Genomic DNA, 26,902 nt, shown 5'->3' on the forward strand with positions numbered 1-26,902 from the left:
TCCTGAGTACCTAAATTTTCATTGACTGCTCCCTATGCCTGGGAATCTTCCTCTTCACATCCACTTCTTAACCTCCCTGGCTTCATTCAAATCAGTTGAAATCACACCTTCTACAAGAACAATTTCTTGGGCTCTCTTGATGACAGTACTTTCCCTCTAATATTACATCCAAGTTATCCTGCATAAATCTTGTTTGTATGTAGTGGTTTGCATGTTATCTCCTCCATTGGGAGCTTCATTGGCCCTTCTTTGTATTCTCAACATTTACCACATTTGTTGTTCAGTCTTTTCAGTTCTGTCCAACTCTTAATGACCTCATTTTGGGTTTTCTAGGCAACGGTGTTGGAGTGGTTTTCCATTTCTTTCTCCAGATCATTTTACAGATGTAGAAAATAAGGCAGACAGGGTTAAGTGACTTGCCCATGGTCATACAGCTACCAGCTGAAACCAAATTTGAGCTTTGGTTTGCTTGACTTTTGATCTGGTGCTTTATCCAGTGCACCACGTAGATGCCACACAGCACATATTAGGTGCTTAATAAATGTTTATTGAGTGAGTGTAGGCTAAAAAATAAAATTAAAAGAAAACAAAGAATATAGTTTCTTAAAAAAAAAAGAAGTAGGTGATATACCCACATTATTTTCTAAGCACTGTCTTCTTAAAGTGAGAAGGATTTAGGTGATTGAGCCACATGGGACTCAATATCAAAATATACTTTCTGATCTTTTAGAAGCTTGTAAATGATTTTCAAAAATTACTTGGTCTTCAAAGTTAGCATTTATCCCATTTATTAAAAATATAGTGTAGTAGTGGGGAAGGGATTGGTTCCAAAGATTTATATTCCGTGTCTGAAACTTACTACAACTTTGAGTGACTAAATCATTTTGACTATTATAAATACCCAAATTAACTACAAAGGACCTATGAAGGAAAATGTTACCTACATCCAGAGAAAGAACTAATAAATAGATGTATAGAATGACTTTACATATACACTTACACATATACATATGCATATATATTTGCGTCTAATGGTAGCTATCTCTAGGGTGGGGAAAGAGGGAGTAAAAAAACAAGATTACATGATAACTATTATTTATTTAAAAGGAATAGCAAGCTGTACATAATAGATGTGCAGTTTCATGTGCAATCATATTTTTTAGACTCTGTTATGAAAATTTTTGTTTTATTTCATAAATTAAAAGTAAAATAAATACAATTAAAAAAAAATCAGCCACGTCACTTAGCTTTCCTGGGCCTCAGTTTCCTCATCCATAATGTGAGGTGACTAGCCCAGATGCCTCTAAACAAATCTTCCCTCCTTGGTCATCTTGGCCTCATTCCTTTGCTAGGCTAAGAAGATAATAATAAAAAAGACCTCCATTTCATTTAAATAATTTTCAGAAATATGAAAAGAGGGAGAAAAGTACACAAAAATTCTCTTAGGATTTTCATCAGACTTATCACCTGATCCATTTGTTTAATTGCTTGATTCTAGTACAATGCTATCTTGTTAAAATCAAACTATCGTTTGATAAATATTTTTTAAGCTCTGAAGTTTTAGGCCAGTGGTTTTATTCATGACTGTCTTAAACAAACAAATCCATCCAGTGCCTTTCCAAATTTTCCTCTTTTGTATATATGTTGTAAGGTTTTTTTTTTTGGTTTTTTTGTTTCTTTGGTTTTGTTTTTACTACACTGAAAGTACAATTTGGTTTTATCCATTGAATGCATTATTTCCTCTACGTTGCTCTGGTGGTACATTTGTAATATGTTTAGCAGGTGCTCTAAACTCAACATTAGTTTTAGGAGCTAGAATTTCTTTCCTTTTCAGGTAGCCATTTTTTATTTTCTCAGTCTGATGCATGATTTGTGCTATTTCCTTTGCATCTTTACTCTTTGGGGTGACTTTAGAGAACCGTGACTTCATCCTGTATGAAATGCTGATTCTCTGAAAGGAACAAAACTGCCAAAGTACAATTTTTTTTCATTCTTCTCCTTAATACCTCCCCCCTTAAAGTGAAGAACGGTTGGAACATATCAGGTAAAGTAATATGTACTATTAATCAGGGAACAGGAATGTTCTTCATAAACTTTAACAGATGATGGTAGATTCCTAGCACATGTCCTGTCACATTAACAAACTTATTTAAGAGTTTCGCATTTTAGAAAACTCTATGTGCCAACTGGTACTCAGCTGCAAAAGCCATCATCAGTCTTACAGATCAGAGCAGCTTGACTATTGATGTACATCATTTGCTACTGGGGTAAATAACCAAAAATAGACACACACAGGCGTGGAGAGTGTCAACAAAGGAGCTGAACTGAAACCACAAACTGTCACTGCTGCTTAAGGAAGGACTAATTAAGTTGCCCTTTCAGAGGCAAATTTGGAGAGTGACACTTATTTTAGAAAGGAGCACAGGAAATTCCAGTATTTTTTTTTTACATAAAAGCATGAAGGCCATTTAATGTAGAGATTTATGAGTAATAAGACATTCCTGAGTCATCTTCCATCCTGCCTTAGGAATGTTCATCTTTCCAGGTCAGGAAAACAAAAAATCATTATTGTTATGATTTGTTTATTATTTTTCCATGCTTGGACACAGGGGCAATTTTACATTGGTTAGGCTAGTGTATCACTTAGGGATTAAAAAAAAAAGAAAAGATAAACATAGACATTATTGACACATCAATGCCCACGGAGTCTTATTTTTTGTTATTTATCAGAGAAGAAAATTAGGTAGATCAGTATTAGGTTTTTTTTTTAAACTAAGCAGCAGTTGGAGCACAGTTTTCTACAGTGCTATACCTTTAAATTATTACTCTTCCCAACTATTAAATGGTACTCCAATAGCCTTGAAAATATTAATGCATTTCCTCAAAACTAACAACTGCTATTATTATGAAAAAGTTATCTTAATGGTTTTCAACTCTTAGGACAGATGATATTCCCAACAATGACAATCCTCATGGCTACACTACTTTGTATTTGAAGGGAGAGGGAATGAGGTAGAATAATGTGTGGGAAAGATAAATAAATGTTTGGAAGAGGTATAAGGGGGTGGAGACAGAACAGCAATCCAGTTGTTGTTCCTTGAAAATATTTTGCATAACTTTTAAATTCTTTGATTTCTGGTTTGCTGCTATCTATAGTTTATGTCTGAGTAGTCATTCTTTTCTACCTTGGAAAGCTTATGAATCAGATTCAAACCACGTTTATTTGTTTCACTTGTCTGTTTGCTCAATATTAAATAGGTCAATGATTAATATAATGATTGATAAATACAAGGTATTGAATAGTATAACCGACAATTAAATATTTATATCAAAGGATTTATGAGAGATAAACTCAGAATGATTCAACTCTATTCACTTCTCTGGGCATGTTGGTATGCTTTTGTAACTGTTGTTTGTGTCTAGCATAATGTCTGGTACACAAAAAACACTTAATACATACTTATTGAATTACACTGAATTCCTCAAAATTTAAACAATCAACAGGTAGGAATGGAATGCCACAAGGACATTATTTGCGTACCACAGTCAACTGGATGATATGTTTTGCATGACACATCTATTTCACAATTTAATAAATTCTAGAAATAATGCTTGATTATTACATATAATTATATATGAAATAGATAAAAAGTGATTTGGTGGGAAGGCTCTAGCAGCCAGGTGGAATAGGAAAGGCCTTATATAAGAGTGATATCTTAGCTAAGCCTTGAAAGAAATGAGGGATTTTGAAAAACAGGGCAAGAAAGGAGTATATTCCAGTCATGGAAGCTATCCAGTATAAAGTCATGGAAGTGAAAGATGAGGAAGAGCATTAAGGCCAGTTTTTCTGTATTATAATTTGTTGTATGAGGGAATAATATGTGATGAAGTGAGAAAGGTAATTTGTAGCCAGGTTGTGAAGGCACCTGTAAAGGTTATTTATATTTTAACATTTTACATGATGAATGAATAAATAAATTATGAATGTGTTTCTGCAATTACTTTGCTCTGGCATAGAGATGATCTCTGGGATTTTAAAGGTTGTGCTAAAACAGAATGTAAGATCTAGAAGGTTCTGCAGAACAGGAAAGGCCTCAGATATGGAACTGGTGACAGGCTATATGTATGTATGTCATTCATGGATCAACCTGACTCAATTCAGATGGCTCAAAATACTATAAAAAATAACTCACATTTACATAATGTTTTAAGGTTTTCAGGGTGCTCTCCTTATCACCATCTTGTGAAGCAACTAGTAAAAATATTATTATCCCCATTTTATTGATGAGAGAAATAAGGCTTTATAGAGTAGTAGCATGTCCATACCTAAATTCTAGACCAGTAAGTGTTTAAGGCAAGATTCAAAACCATGCCTCCTAATCCCAAGTCTGTTGGGATTCTACTAAATTGCAAAGAGGTTGTGTTCATGCAAATAAAATCACATTTCCTTGTAGTATGTAGAAACGAACAAGGTAGTTCGAGCCTTAAGGAGACATCTTGGTGGTCCAAGGCTAGTTGCTCAGGTATGTAGGTATCCCCAAGTATCTCTCATGTTACACTGCCACTACTAACTTAAAGATGGCTAATTAATTCTATTTCCATAAGCCTCGTTCTCACTGCAATGATAGTTTGACATATACTTAGACCCATGACATGGAGGATACTGAGGACTGTTTCCAGAAAACTGGAGGACTGAACCATGAATGGCCATTCTTCATTGGCCTAGCAAGTGGTTGAGAGAAGCCTTTTTTCCATTAGCTATCGATGTCTTTAAAATGGTCTACCTGGGCATCATCAGGGCTTTTATTGCATTCCCATCTGAAAATAACAGATTTCTTTATTCACACTGTGTGGTGAAGGCTTGGGTTGATGGTAGAGAAGAGAGACTCCCTGTTACCTTCAGAGTGCTAGAGCACCCTGAAGGGGAATTGATGCTAACATGTAACAGTCCTTGCCCTGAAAAAGTGAGACCAGGGCAGATCATGTTATATCAGTCTCCTATCATAGGCTTAAACTTTTGCTTTTGCTAGTGACACAGTTTATTTTATTTTATTCAGTCATTTAACAAACACATATTGAACACCTATGCTCAAACATATATGAACATTTTATGCATCCTTAAGTACTTGTTGGTAATAATGAGGTTAATTATTCCTCACCCAGAACAATGCACACTTAAAAAACAAACAAACAAAAAAAAACCAACTGAACTCCTGTGGAAATGTCCTCATAATTATGAATATTTAAGATCTTCAGGTAAAGGTAAATCCAACTTTGGAATCAATCTGGATCAACAATTATTAGAATCAGATGGCCCCAAACTCACTTCCAACTCTAGTTTGTGAACAGTTAGAAGAGCAAAAAAGTAATGACAAAGAACTAGCATTTCTTCATCACAAATAACTCTTCTCACACGTGTAATAACACTGGTAAATCAGGGGAATACTGGAGAAGCTCAAAAATGTAGGTTAGTAGATGATAGACTTACTCAGATTTAGCACTGGTGGAATTATTAGGCCCAGAGAATTAAGAATTAAGGTCCATTTGAACAGAGATTAGCTGGAATTATGCAAATGTACATGTGCTTGCTATTCATAGGGAGTTTTCCCTGGCTCTGTGCTATTTAAAGTTTTTATCAATTACTTATCTGAAGGAACAAAGATTTCTGCCAATTATTTGCATCAAGACAGAAAATATGTTTGTCAACTGTGTAGATGACATATAGCCAGAAGGCTCAGTTAGTACATGGAATGACAGAATCAGGATACTAAAAGACCTTGACAGGATAGAATAATGGAGTGGATCAAATAAAATGAAACCAAATAGAGATAAAGTATTACTGTAGTTAAAAAAAAAACAGATTCACTATGTGAAAGGCATAGCTAAGTGACAATTTATATGAAGGGGGGAAAACTTGGAGTTTTAGTACACTGCAAGCTCAAGATGAGTCAACAGTATAGAACTACTGAAAAAAAAGCTAAGACAGCTAGTGGCTCAGTGGATAGAGCACTGTGCTCAGAATCAGGAAGACTCGTCTTTATGACTTTAAATCTGGCCTTAGTCATTTACTAGCTCCCAGGCAAGTCACTTAACCCTGATTTCCTCAGTTCCTCATTTGTAAAATGAACTGGAGAAGGAAATGGAAAATGACTCCAGTATCTTTGCCAGGAACGCCCCAAAAAAAGTCATGGAAAGTTGGACACGCCCAAAATGACTAAACAATAACAAAAACCAAATATGAATTAAGATAGGCATAGGGTCCAGAACAAGAGAGGTGATAATATGTCTCTTTTATGCTCTACTCAGACCACATTATATATGTATTCAGTCACATTTTCAGAAAGGCATTGGTAAGTTGTAATTTATCCATTGTCAGGATGGTAAGGTCTAGAGACTCTGCCCAATGAAGATCAGTTCTTCACAAGGCAGTGGGTATATTTAGCCTTGATAAGATTTACATAATGTTCTGAGGTTTTCATGGTGCCCTCCTTACTACCATCTCGTGAAGCACCTAGTAAAAAATATTACTACCCTCATTTTATTGACGAGAGAAATAAGTTAGTGACATATCCATAATCAAATATTAGACCAGTAAGTGTTTAAGGTAAGATTCGAAACTAGGTCCAAAAAATCATGATAATTGTTTTCAAGTATCTAAAAGACTTACTCTTTGACATTTGGCTTTATTGACATAAGTAAATGTTGGTTTCTCCCAATAGAATATAAGCTCTTTGAAGGCAGGGAAAATGTTTTGGTTTTTGGTCTTTGTATGGATAGTACCTAGGAACACAGATGTACTGTCACAAGCTTTAACTGGCTTGTGAGATGGTTATTTTTTTCAGGGTGAACATTTGCACCTTGGAAAAAGGCAAATGCAACAAATCATGACTTGCTTTATTATTATGCTGATTTTCTAGACATAAGGCAGTGTAAACAATGAAAATTAAAATTTAAAGTGGACACGCATACTTTTTTTTCCCCCAAAAACCCTGGTTGTTAAACATTTTTACCAGCATGCGCTTGCCCTTGCCTGACATATAATAATGCATTTATTAATGTTTCTGAAATCAAATCTTATTGAATACATAGTCAATTTAGTTTTAAAAGTATCTGATGAGGTGATAGCATTAGTTCTGAAGAAATCTTTGAGATGGTAGTGATCATAATGAACAAACAAAGGATCTTCCATGTGGTTGTAAGACCTAAACCAATCACAATGTTTTAGACATTGGGATATAGGCTCTGACAGAGCTGCAGTTTTGAAAGACACCAGTGTGGATAGCACTACCCTAGGGGTGGGACCAGTCAGAAGGAATGCTGTTGCAAGATAATTCATGTTGGCTCTGATCCACCCTGCCAATCTCTAGCCAACCCCACCATGATTCTGACCTAGGCTTCTTTTATTCCAGGCTTCCCTTCTTTCTGTCCCACTTGGCTCACATATCTTCTCTGGGAGCCATGTTTATGGTTTCTGTGACTCAGACTCTGCTATTTGCCTACATTCTTTGTTAGTCTCTTTGGATCTAATGCCTTGGTTCCCTGCTGCCTACCCAACATTGAGCCAGACCTTCCCTCCCATAATGATACATGTTAGTGAACTTGGCTTTCCCATGCTCATTTAGTGCTTCCTCAGCTACCCATACTGACTATCCATTGAAGAAACCAGCTACCCAGCATATTGATGTTCTTTGCCAATTTCATCAACAATTACAGGCTGGACCAACCTCTATGGCAAGGTTCTGACATTTGTTTCATCAGCATGACCTAAAGTCGTGCTTAAGATCAAAGGCCAAGAAAGAATATTTTTAAATGAAAGTTTGGAAGATGTACTTAATATTAAGTTTATTCCCATGAAGCCAGACAAAGTAAATCATGGTTGTGACTTTACTGGAGTAGTTGCTATGTGCTGAGCTGATGGAGAATTATTTTCTTTTAAAAAAGCTGATGGAGAATTATTTCCTTTAAAAAATAAGTAAGAAAATAGTATGGATATTATTCTTACTTTAAAAGAAAAACAGCCATATATATTGATCAAATGCAAAGTAGCAAGCAGGATCACTTGATCAGCAAATAGATATGGCCACAGTGGCAGTCAGCTCTCCTGTTCTAGACTTCATTCTATACTGCCACAAGAAAAGGAGAAAGGTATTTTCTCACTTGTGTCACAAAAAAATGTGCATGTGCTTACAGACAAATTTCAAAAGGAATGGCAAAGGACTTGGGTTCATAGACTTAAGGTTGTAATGATAATAGCAGACATCATTTATATGGAACCTTAACATTTTCAAAGTATTCTTTATATGCTATCTTATTTGGTCCTCCCAACAACCCTGTGAGTTAGTTGCTATCATTATACCCATTTTGCAGATGAGAAAATTGAAGCTAAATAGCTTTCCCATGATCACCTAGCTACTAAGTGTCTGAGGCAGGATTCGAACTTATGTCTATCCTGACTCTATCCCCATTATTCTGTACACTGTACTACCTAGCTACTTAGGAGAAACCTTAGAGGTCACCTAATCCAATCTTCTTATTTGTAGGCGAGTAAAGCAAGGCCCAAAGTTGATTCCATTTCCAACTGCTAATGCTAAGCATCCCATTCTGGAAAAAAAGTCAGAATGTAGTAGAATATTCAAAATTGGATGTTTACAAACAGTTTTCATGAGTCTGATTGTTTTCTTTTTCTTAATGACTTGTTACTGGCTATGATTCCAAAGGAATAATGCTGGTAGCTCAGGGATTCTGTTTTAAGATCTGGTGGGATGGAATTTTGAAGTTAAGACAAGTTGGATTTGATAGGGCCTTTGTCTTCAGGCAACATTATCTGTGAATCTATGTCCCATGGGCACAATTTAGAATGATAATTTATTCACTGTTACATGTATTTTGCAAAAGTATTATCATAAAAAAATGGTGGTATATATACAACTTCAGTTGTACAGTTGTATGGTGATATGGTTGTGCAGAATTCTGGGAAACAAAGGCTTCAGACAGAAGAAATTGTAAGACAGTGATCCATGAACAAAAGTATTGGATGTCACAACTATTAGCAGCAATAGATATCTACTGTCATCACAGATATGTTGTACACTCAGCTGTATATTTCTAGAATTGTGTCAGCCTTCTCAGTGTTGCTAATAGATAAATGTCAGCATTGAGTAACATCAAAAATGATGGGCAGTAAGAACTATTGGTGAGAGGAAATAAAACAAAAGCATCAGTGAGGCTATTGGGACTCTTAAAAATCACAGTGCAAGGGTATCATGGAAGAGTATTTAAATAGGAACTTTCAAAAGTAAGCCATTAATGAGGGCATAATAATGAGGGAATAATAATACAGAAGGCAGAAGAGAAGAAACAAAACATCAGTAGAAATAAAGCTAGGGTGCTACAGCCTAAATAGGCTGGATTAGAGCAGGTACACACCAATTCTTTTATAAAGGGCAACAAGTATATTTTACTTTTAATCCATAGTAATTACTACAAAGACCAATACAGTATTGAATACACTAGTCAGGCACAAAACGAAGAGGTGCATGGTGGACAGCTTGAGAGTCAGGAAGACCTGACTATAGTCCAGTCTCTGAATCATACCGGTTATATTAGCTTAGAAAAGTCAGGGTTCCTCTTAGTGCCTCAGGTAACCCTCTAAGAGGAGACGTTGCAAGACAGTTGTTGATTGAATTGATAGGAGAGCTTTCCTCACCTGGAGTTTACTACACCAATTGCAGTTTTGGACCAAAATCAGAGCTGGTCAGTTCTTCTAACTGTCTAAAATTTGGCTTCTATTATCATAACAATGCTTCACATATAAAGTTTAAAAAGTATTTTCTTCACAAGACCCCTATGAGGTAGCTGAACAAATACAACTATATATAGGTATGTAGATATAGATATAGATATAGATATAGATATAGATATAGATATAGATATAGATATAGATATAGATATAGATATAGATATAGATACAAATATAGATATAGATATAGATAGATATAGATATAGATATAGATATAGATATAGATATAGATATAGATATATAGACAGATATAGATATAGATATATGTATGTATGTATGTATCTAAATTATATATCATATATGTGTGTGTATATGTATGTATATATATATATGTATGTGGTGTGTGTGTGTGTGTGTGTATGTGTGTGTGTGTGTGTGTGTGTGTGTTTGTATCTCATTGCCCATTATCTGGATGGACATATAATAATAATAGAATAGAATTGAATACAAATATAATAATGTGCACTTTACAGAGGAATGACCTAAAGTTGAGAGATCTTAAATAACTCAGGCATGGTTGCAGAGCTAGTAAATATCAGATCTAAGATTTGAAACCAGGTCTTCTGACTTTAAGTCAACACTTTTCCCACCCCACCACATTTCCCATTGCTAGGAAGTATTAAGATTAAACGAATTTGAGAACTAGCTCTTGAAATAATCATGATATGAAGATAAGAAAATTTTTCTTGGCATGGAAAGATAGAAAAGGCATCATGAAGATAGGAGGAATGACTTGCATTATTTCTGAATCTGCTTGACTAGTAAGAAGCATGGGCATGAGGGTAATGGATATCTACACCTCTCTATTTGGACTGTTAAAGTTGCCTGCTCAAGTTAAAAACCACTAAACCCTGATAAAGAAACAATTAAAATACTCTTCTTTCAGGTTCCAAAATTTGCACCTGTAGACTAGACCATCAAAGAAAATGTGACTGTCAATTTTTGAAAATAAAAAGATGATAAGAATAAGAGGTAGAATATTTTATCAATTCCTTACCTTGCCATACTTCTGTGCATAGGACCCTGTGAGCAGTGAGTGAAAAACGATGATGGTTTCATCCAAATCCCAGACAAATACACGCTGAAGACATAAATGATAAACATCAACACATAACAGTGTTCTGGGAAAACAGAAATCCCTTTACAAGTAGAAAATCACCATGCTTCACAGATGGATATAATCTTGACACTGCATCATGGAAAAACATTTAACCTTATTAATTTACTTTAAAATTATTAAAACATAACCTCTGTAAGATCTGAGGAGCAAAAATTCACTACCAAAAATGACATGTTCAAAAGTAATTTAGATTTAAATATGTGACGGTATTTATCTCGCTACTTTCATCACTCACCATCAGTTCAGATAAAAAAAAAATCTGGTGAACAGATTTGAATTGTTTTCCCCCCCAAAAAATGGCATACATAGTCTTTAAAAGAACAAATGAAGATGAGAATAGATGTATCTCTCAAAAAAAGTGTGCAACTAAGTTTTATAAGTTGCAAATTCAGATTTTAGAGCTGGGAGTAAACTGGCTAATTAAAAGAAACCTGCGATGATTAAAAGAAACCCTTGGAAAGCAGAGAATCATCTTGGGAAGTAGAGTTATCCCTTAAGTTATCCTGGGTTGCTTTATCTGGATTTTTATATGTTGTTTATGCTTAGGCAAAGTACCTGATATCAGAAAAGAAAAATTTTAGCATTAATAAGAGCTCATCTCAGTACTTTCTGATAAAAGTTGATTCTGAAGGTTTTGAGGGACTTAGAGTTTGAGATAGACTTTAGAGGTAATTACTGCAAAATTCTCATTTTACAGTGAAGGAAACTGAGGGCTAGGGGGAAGCACAGGCCCTCTAACTCCAAATACACTGCCCTTTTTACTATATCATATTGCATCTCCTCCAAGTTAACTTCAATTTTGAAATGATGCACACAGATGATATTAAAGCTCTTTAAGTCCCAAACCGTATATATAGATTCATATAAAACCATGGTATTTCACATATGTGCTTTTGGAAGATGTATTTTCCTTAACATGTGGGCTGAATTTAGTTCATGAAGTATTGATAATAAATGCCTTTTATGATCTTGCAGTACCAAATGTGATAATCAGAAAAATGATCAACAAACATTCCTCTGTTTTTGTCTTTTTAAATCATCTTTTTTGTTTGTGCTACACTGAATTGGAGAAAGAAATTTTCTCAGGACTAGAAATTGCAAAGTAATATCGTTTTCAAGTTATCTCAGGGTTTTTTATGAAGGATGAAAGCCCTAAATTGTCTCTGCTACAAAGTAGATAAACAACTATACATCAGGCTTTTGGCAGAGATCTTTTTTCAACCATTTAACTTGAAACCATGTCTTCACAGAAGGCAGACTCTACTTTTTAGCAGAAAAAAGCTTCTTTTTACCATTCATCAATTAAAAGAGGGCATACCTCCAAGTCACTGTCTGGCGGAGGTGATGGATTATTCTTCCGGCCTCTTCCTCGGGACTTTGACCCAGAACTCCTACATGTTCTCTCATCAAGGTCTTTGATGGGAGTGGAGGGGCTTTGCACTGTATCAAAATCTCCTGTAAATGCAATCATGTATGTCAAAGTAGTGCTTCATTTGCAAATAGGGATAAGCCATAAGCAAATAGGAAATAATGCAAGTTATTGTTCATATTAACAAATCACATTTTAATAGGAAGCAACATCTGAATTACAAAAAGATTCACAAGCCTCAGGCAACAGGCTTCTTGTTTCACTCAGTATCTAATGCAACAAAATTCCAATACAGCAAGAGCATGTGCAGAATACCATGATGTTACAGTGGGATTTAACATATACCAGAAAGTCCCTCAGACAATTAATATGGCAATATAAACTGAAGATGCACCCAAATGATGTTATCCATTATGACCTATTAGCAACACTTTGTAGCATTTTTTTAAATTTTGATGTCATGATTCTATGTTGATTATGTCAAAACAGATGAGATGAGGAAAGTTCAACATGAGCTTGATACATGAAACATCAAACACATAAAGTTTGAAGTGCCTGAGAAAAAGTATTTTAATGAATCTAAAATCTAATTCAAAAGTATTCTACCATAAAGTGAAAAATACTTTGGTTGACCTATATTCTTACTTTTTCTCCAAAAGAATCTGCACTGGTTTTATCTGGCTAACCCATCTCTCAGTATATTTACTCTACCCTACTACATTTACATGTGATTTCATGCTGCAAAATGTATTCTGAGTTTTCCCACAAATACAGATTCCTATGTAAACCTCACACAATCTAATACACATAAGAAGTGTAGTCCAAGATATCAAATGTATTTTAGGCTCACTGCCTGATTTCTTTAAGCCTTATATCTCTTTGCCTTGTAAATGTGGAAACATGCCAGCTCTAAAAGCTGAATTACAAGGGATAGCAGAAATTCTCAAATTCTTATGAATAAAGGTCAATCTTAAAGACTTCAGTGTGATAGAAAAACTGATTTTCTTTGCTGACTAAAGTAAACATGTCATCAGTGTCATTTTTTCCCAACACACTTAAAATGGGAGCATCCTTGTGTATCAACCATATAATTTTTTGCCAAGATATTTCTCTGAGCCACAAATATTTCTAGAATAGAATCTATTGCTGCAACCATTATGATTCCATTAATGCTGTCAAAAATACTTCCTACACTTACTTTGAATTTTATGCAATGGAAACTAGGAGAGGAGAAAATCTTTCCTGGTAGGAAATAAATGGAAATTTTTAGCAAAAGTTTTTGATGAATAATGTACCCATGGTCCCAAGCATGATCTAGTATTTTTCATGACCTACAGTATTCAAACATAACTTTGTTTTGTCCTCTTGAATTTCACTGTGTGCACCATATTTTGTCCTACCAGTATTGTAGTAGGGATTGTCAAAGTAAAGAAAATTCAATGAGCATTTATTTAAGTACCTGCTATATGCCAAACATTGTACTAGGTGCTGGGAATACAGAGGAAAAAATGAAATAATTCTTGCCATCAAGGAGATTTGGGGAGCTAGGTTGGTGCAGTGCCTAGAACACTGGGCCTAAAGTTAGGAAAACTCATCTTCCTGAATTCAAATCTGGCCCCAGAGACTTACTACATGTGTGACCCGGAGCAAGTCACTTAAGCATGTTTGCCTCAGTTTCTTCATCTATAAAATGAGCTGGAGAAGGAAGTGGCAAACCACTCCAGTATCTTTACCATGAAAACCCCAAATGGGGTCAACAAGAGTTGGTCATGATTGAAACAATTGAATGATAGCAACAATCAAAGGGGTTAGGATAACTGAGTGAAATGGAGATAAGTAAATATGAAATATATTCAAAATCAGTACAAAGTATTTGGAGAAGTGGGGCAGATGAGGCATTAAACCTGGAGGAACAAGGAGAGGCCTCTTCTTGGAAGGAATGCTTGAGCTGAACTTTATAGGAGCCAGGAGTTCCAAGGGGCAGAGGTAAGAAGGAGAGCATTCCAAGCAGGAGGGACAGTGTATAACAAAGGCATGTAGGGAGAAGATAGAATTCAAAATATGCCAATACACAAATGTGAGTTTTTACGTTGATTTAGAACTAATGTTCTAAAATGACTGAAGCAGTAGAATTTTTTAAAGTTTGTTTCAATGTGAAATAAGAAGATATTTCACCTAACAACATTTTATTCACCTGCAATTTAGATGAAAATTCATTATTCAGAAAGTGGCTTTACAAGGAACTCAATGCTGATACGCATCAGGAGTCCTTGGCTAATGTGTGATATATACTACTTTTAAAAGAGAGCATACATAGTCATTAGAAGGCCTGCAACTGACTATGAACAGCTACCTGTTGTCCTCACAAAAGATGCTTTTTCTCCATCTTCTTATTTTATAACATGACTATGAATTTGTAATTCTTCCTTAGTAGATCATAGCAAAACACAACAACAATTATTGATGGAGCACTCCTACTCAGGGGATAGCAAGCACATAGAAAGGAAGAGAAGCACATGGACAGAGGAGGATTTACAATGAAGGAAATAGAGACGTGCAGAAGAAAGGTGGTTAGGGCTGTATATAAGGGCACTGAAAACAGAGGGAAAGTCTACATTATTCATCTATACGTTTCCTACAGGAGTTTTATGTTAACTAAAATTTCTACATTTATCACATAGATCTGTCTTAGAAAAACATAATCACTACCTAACAGGATGAACCCAAGTTCCTTCATCCTCAGCTTTCCTGAAGGCCTTGGGTTCCTTGGGAGGCAGAAAAAGGCCCAACTAGTGTGTACTCTGGTCCTCTCAGACTTGAGGGGTGCCAGAGACAGAGACAGTCTCCATATCCTGATGACTGAGCTGGCACATTCCCAGACGGAGATGAAAGGGGCTGCTTTCAGGGAAACTGTCACTGTATCCTTTTTGCATATTCTTGTTGTGTTAGAGCAAAGTAAACTTCTTCCTTTGTTACATATTCAGAGACTTATTTGTGCCTCAATTCATCCCAACATCGAATCTGCACTAAGAGGGTCTGGGGGTGAGAGACATGCCTATAGGACACAGAATCTAGAACAGCAAGAATCCTTAAAGATTATTTACTTCAACTTCTTCATTTCAAAGATGAAGAAACTAAGTTCCAGAGAAGTAAAATGACATTTACAATCATAGAATCACGGAACAGTAAAGCTGAGAAGAGACCTTAGAGATCATCTAATGTGACTTTTCATTTTATGGATAAGGAAAATAAGTATCAGAAGTGGTTAAAGACCACATCAAAAGTGGTGTGGCATAAAGAATACTGGATTTGGAGTCTGATCTCAAGATCATTCACTTACTGCCTATTAGACCTTAGGCAAGTCATTTAATGTCATTGGGCCTCGGTTTTCTAATGTGTAAAAATGGGGATAATTTGATTAGATGATCTTATTGATCTCTTCCTGTTCTAAATTTATGGTGCTCCTTCAGACTTCACACAGACAGTGAATGGTTAACCCAGGTCTGTTTCCAAGCCCAATTCTCTTTCTACCTCATAGAGGTATAGAGGTAAATAGGTAGTGTAATAGATAGAGCTAAGCCTAAAGTCAGTAAGACCTGAGATTAAATATAGCATCAGAGATTTATTAACTGTGTGACACTGCGCAAGTCACAACATCTGTCTGCTATCCTCATCTGTAAAATGGGGGTAATCCCCCAGGGTTGGTATGAGGATCAAATGAGATAATATTTGTAAAGTGCTTAGCATAGTGCCTGGCACCTTCTTTATTTATCTTTGACTCATCCCCAATACTCAGTACAGTGCATTACACATAATACACACTTAACAGCTGTTAACTTATTGAATGAATGTAAACCATAATTTACACATTAAAGATCAGCAAAGAAATAAAGACAAATATGTCTTGGCATTTGAGTATTGCTTTGATTATCATATTTTGTGAATTTGTGACATGATGTGATATAATGACATGGCTAATATTGATGTTTAGCAATTCTAACAAAGAATTGTATTTTTTTGTAAAAAAAGAAAATTGATAAGAAAAACATGAAAATTTATTTTTTAGTTGAATATTATGGAAGTATACGATATTACATCTGTAAGAAATTGGACTATGGGGTCCATGAGACTATAACCAAGACACTAACATCACACTGTTACAAGAAAACTGGATCCCAGTTCAAAGACAGCTGTTAGAGTAATGTGACATGAGTACTTAATATCACATCACAAATCAGTTGGTCAGATTAGCTAGCCAATCAAGTGGCAGTACTATACAGAAAAGGGACACTTTGTAACTTTTAATAAGAAGGGAAGGAATGGGGCTGACCATGATGAAATACTTGGAAGGCAGAAGGTCAGTTGGGATTCTGTGGGAGCAAGAAGGAAGCCAACAAATCAAAAAGAAAATATAAAGGCACCAGAGGAGGTGAAATGAATAATGAAATGAGAAAAAGTATACCAAAGAGGGGAACATTAGAAGACTAATTTTATACTGTTGCCCACGTATGGAGAATGCCTTTGAGTCCCATTTGGCTTTGCCCTATGGTAAAAGTCACTATGGCATAATATTCTACCCTGGGGAGTACTGTCCATTTCATATTTCCTTTATATAATATTCCCCTCATAATTAATTTAAACTATGTGAGGCAGAGAGTAGGGTCTCAGTGTATTTCTATTACAAGTCTTTATCCTGAAAAAATATAGATATGGACATATTTATATTCTAGCTTATCTTAATATTTAAAAGTTTTAAGTAAAAGTTAAAATTATGTTTTGCCGTGAGAGTTAAATGCAACATTTCCTTAGTTAACTAACTGTATTATTTCAATTCCATCATATAATTTTTCCATGAGAAAAATTTTATCTACTCTATCATGAAACAGAAAATAATTGCTAAGGCAGATAAGCAGTTAGGAAATTAAATAATACAATAATGATAAGATAAGAAACTGTTCTCTGAAATGTGATTTTCATGTAGCTCAATCCTAGTTATTTAAATTGAATATAAAAGTTTAATCAAATTCAATTCACATAGAGAAAAAAAAATAGAGATTTATTTTCTGGTCTACCAAGAATGATGTTATATATCTAAGTATACTTTTTTGGGGGGAGTGAGGCATCCAAAGTAGTAGTTATCATCATTATCATCATCATGTAAATTATATTATTTATCATCATCTTATAATTCCTTTTAAAGTGAGATAATTCATTTATCCATATCCATTTCCTTCACTCTTAAATCTTGCAGAAACCACCTCTATTTATCTGGTTCTCCAAACTATGAACTGTGGTGATTTTGGAATAATTAGCTCACATGTCAAAGAACTATACACTCCAAACATACCAGAAGCTAGTACACTTAACCACTTCGACCTTCTTTTATTTCCTAAAGTTTCATTTCAACAATTATTTTGTTAGTGGAATTCTCTCATATGATACATTTAAAAATAGTCAACTGAGGAAGATACTGAAAAAATAGTGAGAAGACAGTTTAAGTGGAAGCTAGTAACCATTAAGTTCTTTCCAACTTCTAGCTAATTACTATTACAAGTATGGAGAAATCACCATTCTCCTTCTTCAGTAGCTTTTCAACATACATGCAAAGACTGTAAGGCATCACTGAAATTGAAAATATTTTGAAATTTCATGGTTGTTTTTACAGAACATTTTCTAAAAAAACAAAACAAAACAAAACAGAAAACCTCCTATATTCACATGGTTGGAAAAGTTCTTTTCATTTCTAACACAGTGTCTGACTATATAAACATTTTTTTTTCAGGGACAAACATTCTGACCATTTTGACAGTGGTCACACAAACTAGTAATCTCTTTGAGGGCAGGGATTTTCTCACTTCTGTATTTGTACCCCCAAGATATAGCACAATGCCTGGAACATTAAAGTGCTTAATAAATGCTTGTTGTTTGATTGACTTTCTCATAATGAATCATTCTTGTTCAAATCTGACCTCAGGTATTTATTAATTGTGTGACATTAGTCAAGTCACTTAACCCTGTTTGTCTCAGTTTCCTCATCTGTGAAAAGAGCTAGAGAAGGAAATGGCAAACCATTCTAGTGTCTTTGCTAAGAAAACCCCAAATGGGGTCATGGGCATGACTGAAAAAACAACTGAACAACAACAACATTTACCAAGCATTGTAAACACTGAGCATAGACAGAATAGCAAAACATAGTCACTGTCTTCAAGAGGCTCGTGATCTAATGGGGAAGGTAACATGAAAACAGGTATGTACACACTAGCTTTTAGTGTGCAGCTTTTTCCCATTTACATGCCAGTGTAAGAATGACCAGTAAATTAATTAGACCTTGAATATCCTAATACATAGTATTTCCCCTACCCCCTTACAATTATTCATTGAAGAAAAAGCAATGTATCATAGTGGATAGATCAATTTAGGAGAAAGGAGGACTCTCATTTAGGTCCTACCTCAGATAGATGTTTGCTTCCTCATGAGACCATGGGGAAGTCATTTAACTCCATAGTGTCAGGAGCAACATTCTAAGACTTTAAATTACATATAAGTTCCCATTTCCAATTCACAGGTTTGTACTAAAAAAGAAAAATTAATCTAAAAGTCTCTTCTTCTTTTTCATGAATTACTGATCACAAATATGTCTTCTTGTTTCTTTGTTGTCATGGGGAGAGGTTGTCATAAGAGTGATGTGTGATTGCACACATGGAGAACTAGAATGGTAACTTTTACTAATACAGTTCAGCAACTGCTCCATAAATCATGTTGTCTTTGTGATCTCCTACATCACTGCACCAAGAAATGAAGACATTTACCCATGATTCTACATTATCAGCTGCACTTGTGCCCAAGCCTTCCTAACTCTTACCTTGGCCCTCTATTCACTGTGATACCTTTAGACCATAGCTTAGAATATCATGTTATGCTGACTTTTACAAAATCATTGTACATTATAAATCAAATGCTGTTTTTCAATACAAAAACAAATACTCATTCAAATTAAATGCTACTAGTTAAAAAGTCTTAATTCAAAATAGCCTTGAAGTAAAATTCCTTAAGGTCTGTCACTATGGTCTTAATGCTTTCGATGCCCATTAAGATCATCATAGCCTTATTCCTAGAACATTACAAAGAGAAAGAAGTAGATAATCATTTCTGGAGGTATGTAAGATGATCACTACAATGAGAAAGGTTCAATAGACTCCTGGAAATTTCCTGACTGAGCAGTCAGCTGAAGATAAATTGTACTCCAAAGCAAAGCCACAAAGTCAGGGATTTTGAGTAGAAAGAGGAAGAAAGTAGTTGCTAGAAGAACCAGTGCCTGAGCAGTAGCAAACCTTCAATAATTACTGATGACCCGATATCTGCTAATTCTAAATGGTGGGTGGAATCTCAATGAGCCAGAGGTCTCTGGTGTCTTATGATCACCACATTGACAGATGGAACTCATGATGGAGAGTAATGAAAAGACAGCAGATCTAAGAAGGTTATGAATATACTAAAAACAAAACAAAACAAAAATTAGAAGGCCCATCATGTCAAAAAGAAACCAGATAAATCTCCTTCTGATTAGTTCTTCATTAAAATGATAGCCTAAGCAAATAGGCATGTAGTATAGATATTCTGTTATGGCAGCTAACCCAAGTGGAATTATACTGACTCTTTGGACTTGCTAGAGGTTCTGTCATGTGTTTGGAAAAGAGAGTAAAGCCTGGAATTTGAGCCCCACTAGTCATTAAACATTTGGTGACACTTTTTTGTTTCAATCAAACAAGGTGAAAGTTGTTCATTTCAGTGCTGCCAAATTCCAACTCCAGTAATTACAAGTCACATTTATGTACTCTGTGGGAACAGGTGGAAATTAAAATTGCTTTGGATTTTAGAATTATCACCTTCAGTGATGGAGTATATTAATGGGTCCATCCTCTCAAAATCATCATATATTTCAGTTAGATTCAGCACTTTTCCCTTGTTATAGTCCTAAAGTGAGATACCATGGGACTCTTTAACAGTTACTATGCTCCTGACCAAGAGACTGGGCTTCATTTCAGCAAAGAGTGAAGTAATCTCACTGTGCCACTTACTTCTCTTGGCATGCTTGTGACGTTTAATTAGCTAATGTACTAGAAGGTGCATTGTGGTCCTCAGGTGAAAAGCAATTTTTTTTCCAAATTACAAATTGTGCCTAATTGCAAAAATTTTAAAGTACATTTGACAAAATGAAACTTAGGAAAACACACTTTCTAGCTTTTCTTAACGTTTTAATCTTCATCTTAAAAATATAATCTCAAATATCTATAAATTTCACATTAATAACAGTCAAAAATCCTTACAAAGATAATGAATTAAAAGGTCTGTTACTAATTACTGCAGTCCAATTTCCTTAAATCTTTCATAAAACTGCCTAATAGCTAAAATAAACAAGTGAACGCTATTTACAATTCCCATCTACTTTTAGTCATTACCAATTGCCGTAGGCTTATTCTTAAACCAACACAGTACATGATTACATAATTACCTTTAATCAGTACTGTTGCTAATAACTGCACCTTGTACATTCTGGGTACTCATATCCAACTTTATTTCATTAGGATAATCTCAACATCAGAATGGCCAGCTGTCTTTTACTGAACACAAGGTATGTTTCTATTTTAAAGATGGAGGAAGTTAGTAGTATTTTTTTTTAAACAAATGAAGATGTAGTTCCTTCTTTTCATCTCTTACTGTAATATATACACTTGTATTAAAGGGGAAGCATTTTGTTTCCCTTAACTCTATACACCAAATTCCAATTTAAGTCAAAGGAAAAAAAATTCATGGTGCAACATTTGTTTAATTTTTTGAGATAGCATTATGATTAGGTAAAATCAAACTTAATGTACCTTTAGGTACACAAAGTCACAGTTTCTCAAAGAAAAGAGATTTTTTTTAGTGATTGCTAGTGGGATAAGAAATTATTTATAAATAGTTTAACTGCATTTTAATATCAAAACAGGCAATAATGAGACTTTAAATTTCAAAATCATATTAACCATGCTACTGAGCATCAGTAAACAATAATAATTCAAAGAGATTATCTTTTAAATTTCCAAGTAAATAAATTCCTTATCAAAATTCTCATGAAAGACAATTCTATAGCACTGAACTAAGGAACAGCTTGCCTCTGCATTTATATATATATATATATATATATATATATATATACATATATATATATATAAATATTTATTCTCATATATTTATATATATATATAAATACGTATATTTTCTGAATATATATATGTATGTGTATAAATTTATTACATATTATATATACATAAATATGTATTCAAAACACTGGACTGCTTGCTCTGTTGATTAATATAAGCCAAATGTTCAATCTAAAAATCAATCATTCTTTCCTTACTAGAAGCTTAGCTTTTAAATATATCAGGACAAGTTTTTTGCAATTATGCTATAATTTAAGAGGAAAAAACAACTTATTTTCCCTAATCAGGTCCCACCAGTAGTAGTAATAATAATAATGATCATAATGATTACAACAATACCTAAAATTTTAATATTACTTTAAGTTTTACAAAGCACTTTACATATATTAGGTCAGTAAACAAACTGTGTGTGTGTGTGTGTGTGTATGTGTGTGTGTGTGTGTTCAATTAACAGCAGAAAGAGTTCTCTTAAACACATGCTTGTCTTTAATTCTGATCTGTCAACTACTACTGACAGGATCTATGTTTTGTCCTCCTATTGGCATGCTGTGTTTCTTGGGTCACTAAGAGTAGGACACAACTGAACAATGGTTACAAAGATTTTCTTAACACTGAACTGGAATCTTCTACCTATTGCTCTCCCATCCATTACTAAGAAATACACGTTATCCCTCTGAAGTTAAACAAAACAAGTATAATATAATTCTTACATAGCATGGCACCCTATCTTCTTACCAACTTGGCCACTCTTTTTTGGACATTCTCCAGCTTATCTATGTTCTTACTGTGTACTGACCAGAAGTCGACACTATATTCCAAATCTGGTCTGACTAGGGCAGAGTACCAGGAAACTATCATTTTCTCTCTTCTAGACAAAATACCTCTCCTAATGCAGCTTAAAACAGCATTAGCATTTTTGGCCACCATGTCACATTATTAAGTCACGTTGAGGTTGTTTCTTCAGAAACTGTTGTCTAGTCATCATGCCTTCCCCCATCCTGTGCTTGTGAAACTGATTTTTTGAACCCAGGAGTGGCACTTTGCATTTATCTCTATTTCCTTCTTTCCACTCAACTATTCATGTTTCAATGCAGGTTCTGAACATGACAATTAAGAAAACATTTATTTTTTTTTTACCTACAAAGTAGGTGAGTAGAAAAATACTATTGGACAGTATTGCTTAGTTAGAAGGCAATTCCAATAATATGTATGGCAGAGGGGAAAGGATAATTGCTTATATTCATATATATTGGTTACTCCACTTTCCCAACCAGGAATGTAATGGTGCCATATCTGTACTGACTCAGAAGAGCCAGTAATTAAACTTTTAGTGGGAGCATTCACACCTTGGAAATCAAAAATATACAAATTAGGGCTTGATTTATTGTTTGGTTGGTTGCTAGGTTTAAGAAAGTGATGCAAGAAATGTTAGTGCAGATTAAACTTAACAAGTGTACCACAGATTTCATATATATGTATATATACATATACACACATATAGATACATATATACACATATATGTGTGTGTGTATGTGTGAATACGTATAATCAGAGAGCTGGTCTTTAAAAATATACTAAAACATCCATATCTCCCTTTCTCAATTATTTATATGCAATGATATAGGTAGGGCTTTATTACTATGAGTATATTTAAACTATATAATACCTGAAGCATGTGAAGATTTTAGAAAACACTATGAACATTTGAATATCATTCCACAGTTGCCAGACACATAGGACTAAGCTAGCCCCACTGAATTCCTAATTTTTTTTTTAGAATTTTACTTGCTTAATTAGCTAATTCCCATGATTTGCTCCTTTCTTTATGCTTTTAATCTCTATTCCTCTCCTGAACTTTTACAAACAGATCTCCCTCTGAAGACTATGGCTTGGATTTCATAAGCATTCCTGCTCTGCTCCTTCCTGGGTAATTTTCACCCTGGTTCTCCTTCCATGAGATCATGCAGTGGTTCCCAGGGTAAGTTTTATACCCTTTTCCTACTCTGGCAGAAGACAAGAAATTGATATAATAGGCATTGTCAACAAGGTGTTTTTAGCCTATTAGTAGAATATAAAGTGGGCTAATCTATGAAAAAGCTGATATGGAGAGGAAACATATAATTTAGATCCTTCTTAAACACATAGAAAATGTTTAATAAAACCCTTTCCACATTTTGTTTATTTGTACATACTATTTCAAATATGTATGTATCAACAAATAATGTTTCATTAAAATACTATAGGAAAAAGTATAGAGGTATAGTAGTATTCACGTGATATTGTTTTTTTTCACTGGTATCAAAGACATATGCAGTGATCAAACATAGATATGCAATTATTCTCCACTAGCAATACAAAGTTCTGGGAATACAGGAAATAGCTAATAGCTAGAATAATGAATGCCCCAAGCATATGCTTGAAATATACAACCCCATAAGCATGAAGTCATTTTTAGTTACATTCTCTGAAAATAACATTTTATGCTAGGTCATCAAAGTTGTTTACATGATAAACTGTACTACTAATCTCAGAGTCGTAATCAGGGCAAGGCAACCAGTATTCCTCTATGGGCCAACTTTATTTATTTCTGGTGAGGCAATCAGGGTTAAGTGATTTGCCCAAGGTCACACAGCTAGTAAGTGTCAAGTGCCTGAGGCCAGATTTGAACTCAGGTCCTCTTGGCTCCAAGGCTGAAGCTTTATCCACTGTGACACATAGCTCCCCTCACGTGTCAAATTTAAAAGGTAAAAACACCTACATTTTTCCATAGCATAAAAGTAACAAAGCTTGTACCAAGTTAATAAGAATAATTTGCTAAAATATTAAGATATAAGATGATGGCCTAGAGTAGGCTTTTTCCTAGATTCTGTCTTGCTTCTCCCAGTTGGAAAGTATCCCAGCCTTTCCTCAGTTGAAGGTATGCACTCAGCCACTTGCTGTAGACAAAACGTCTCTAGTTATGACTCCATTCCATTTTGAAAATTTACACTCGTATTTATACTGTCACTTCTATAGTTACAATCTCTTTTAATTGTTGCTTAACAAAATGAAAAAAATCTCTTAAAATGTCAAAAGAAGTGTGACATCTGACCTTATATACTGTCAAGGTAATTGTCTGAATGATCTCATTCACCATTTTGAAATATTTCCCACACTGTAGCATATACAACAAAAATATGAAAGTATTTCACCTGAATGGAGATCTGTACCTGGTTGACTAGTCAGTCCAGGGAGAGATTCCTGCAACTGATAGGTTGATGAGGATGAAGATGTGCCATCAGTTGTGTTATTTGAAGTCATGTATGCTCCATATGTTGATGCTGAATAATACTGTGCATATTGGTTTTGGCCAAAGGCTGTATAGGATGGATAATCCTGAAACAATAATTGAAATGCATTAATCGAAGATACTCCTCTGATCAGGGTTCAGACTTCTATATGTGCCACGAAGGAGTACAGGAGAGAGAACTACACTAATGAAGTTAGCTACGCTGCCGTACTTCAATGAATCTGCAGTCTTATGCATGTGGGTTTTCCCTGTACTGGTGCAAATGATAACCTATTCAATAACTTCTCAGTCAGGGCAATGCCTGTTCATGCCCTTCCATAAATCTTCCATAGATGATCCTTATGTTGAAGGATTTCCTCTCTTTTCTATTTCATGGATCCCTCTACAGTATCTGAGATATCCTAAGCAGTCAAACCAACAATTTTTTTTTGGTTCCACTTACTTCAGAGGAGCAGGGGGATAGAAGAGAAAGAACATTGGATATCTAGCAAAGAGACCTAAGTTTCAGTGCCAGTTCTACAACTAATTACCTGAGTGACCACGGCAAGTTATTTAATCTTTCTGGGACTCAGTTTGCTCATGTGAAAGATGGGAATAATAGTATTTACAGTACCTACCTAATGGTTATGATGGAGAAAAGTGCTTTGCAAGTTATAAAGTGCTACACAAATGTATTCTATCACTCCACATCATTATATTTCAAATGAAGCCTGTTTGAGTAAAAATATTTTTGGTAGGCATCTTCCATATTCAAAGGTGCTTAACTATCCTGGGCAGCAGTTGTAATAGACCCGGGGGAGAGAGTGAAGAAGAGAGGAGCTTAAAAAGCCCTGAAGGTCTGCATAATCCATCCACAAATACGAGAGATCCTTATCTATACAAAGGAATGAGACTTCCTTTCTCACTTTCCACCTAGACTCTTTAGGCATCTCCTGGTAATTTTTTTTTGATGGTGAAAGAAAGAGAAAAAAAAAAGAAAAAGAAAGGGTGGGAGATGAAGGAGAGGACCAAATTTGAAGACTCCCTCACGTCAAAACTCTCACAATTAGAGTACTTAGTGAGATCTTTGTTTCATTTTAAAAAAACCATGTACGTTCAAATGTTTCTCTTTCTGAGACTGCTTTTGCAATGATTTTAACTTTTGGATATAGATTTAAAGCAGATGGAATGATTTTTGATCATCTCCTTTCCTATTGGAAAATGTATCTATAAAATAAAAACTGGGCATTATTGCAAGTTTCTCTAATCAACTCTTTTATTACAATTATTTTTAGAATGTCCTTTTGCATTTGGATTCAAAGTTTTATTTTGAATATATTACATTCCCCAAAATATAGGGAAAAACAATTAAATACCATTTTCATGCATTTCTAATTAATCTAATTATCTCTTTATACTTTTGTAATTTGATTTTTTTTTCATTTTATATCATTATCTCTTCCAATGAGTGCCTCTCCCTCTCCACTATCACCCCTCCCACCGAAAAAACAAACAAACCAGTAACAAGAACAACCACCACCACAGAATATATACCTCTCTTTTAACAAGTAAGTACAGTTAAGTAGAACAGTTCATTGGCCATGTCCTAAATACATATGCTCACTAATTTTTTTATATCCATAATTTCTGTTATTGTAATCATCTTCACAATAAAAAAATAATTCCTTAGAAAACAACAAATATAATTATGCTAATAATAGGAAAGAGAAATACTTTGGAAGCATTTTAAACATATTAAGATGGCAATAATTACACAAAAATCCCATAAAGTATGAAGGCCAACTCCAACTTTTCACTTTAATATGGAGGCTACCCTGGGTTCTCTGGGTTCATACCAGCAAAGTACAAGCTCTAGCAATTTGTACTAAAATGGAAAAAGCAAAATAAAACAAAACAAAACAACAACAACAACAACAACAACAGTAACAAACTTTGAGTATTGGTCTGAGATGTCCATCATCTGAGTACTAGCCTAGCTAATTTGGAAAGACTCATCTTCAACATGACCATAGAGTGGTAAAATTTTAAGCTCCAATAACTCTAGAAAACCATTTACTGAGTAGAAGGTGACTTATAGTCTTAACTGAAATGCAATTAATACCAATGCAAATGAAATTATAT

General features: G+C 34.6%; 1 protein-coding gene across 1 annotated transcript in view; it reads right to left on the reverse strand.

Moving 5' to 3' along the window:
* EYA4 (EYA transcriptional coactivator and phosphatase 4) overlaps window positions 1-26,902 on the reverse strand; it is a 379,107-nt gene that overhangs the window by 40,161 nt on the left and 312,044 nt on the right. The window contains 3 exon segments of the mRNA XM_078155123.1: window positions 10,797-10,880; window positions 12,238-12,374; window positions 24,702-24,867. Coding sequence (XP_078011249.1) covers window positions 10,797-10,880; window positions 12,238-12,374; window positions 24,702-24,867 — 387 coding nt within the window.

Source organism: Phascolarctos cinereus, unplaced genomic scaffold (assembly GCF_003287225.1).
Source record: "Phascolarctos cinereus isolate Bilbo 61053 unplaced genomic scaffold, phaCin_HiC Scaffold_5;HRSCAF=322, whole genome shotgun sequence".
NCBI classification, from domain to species: domain Eukaryota; kingdom Metazoa; phylum Chordata; class Mammalia; order Diprotodontia; family Phascolarctidae; genus Phascolarctos; species Phascolarctos cinereus.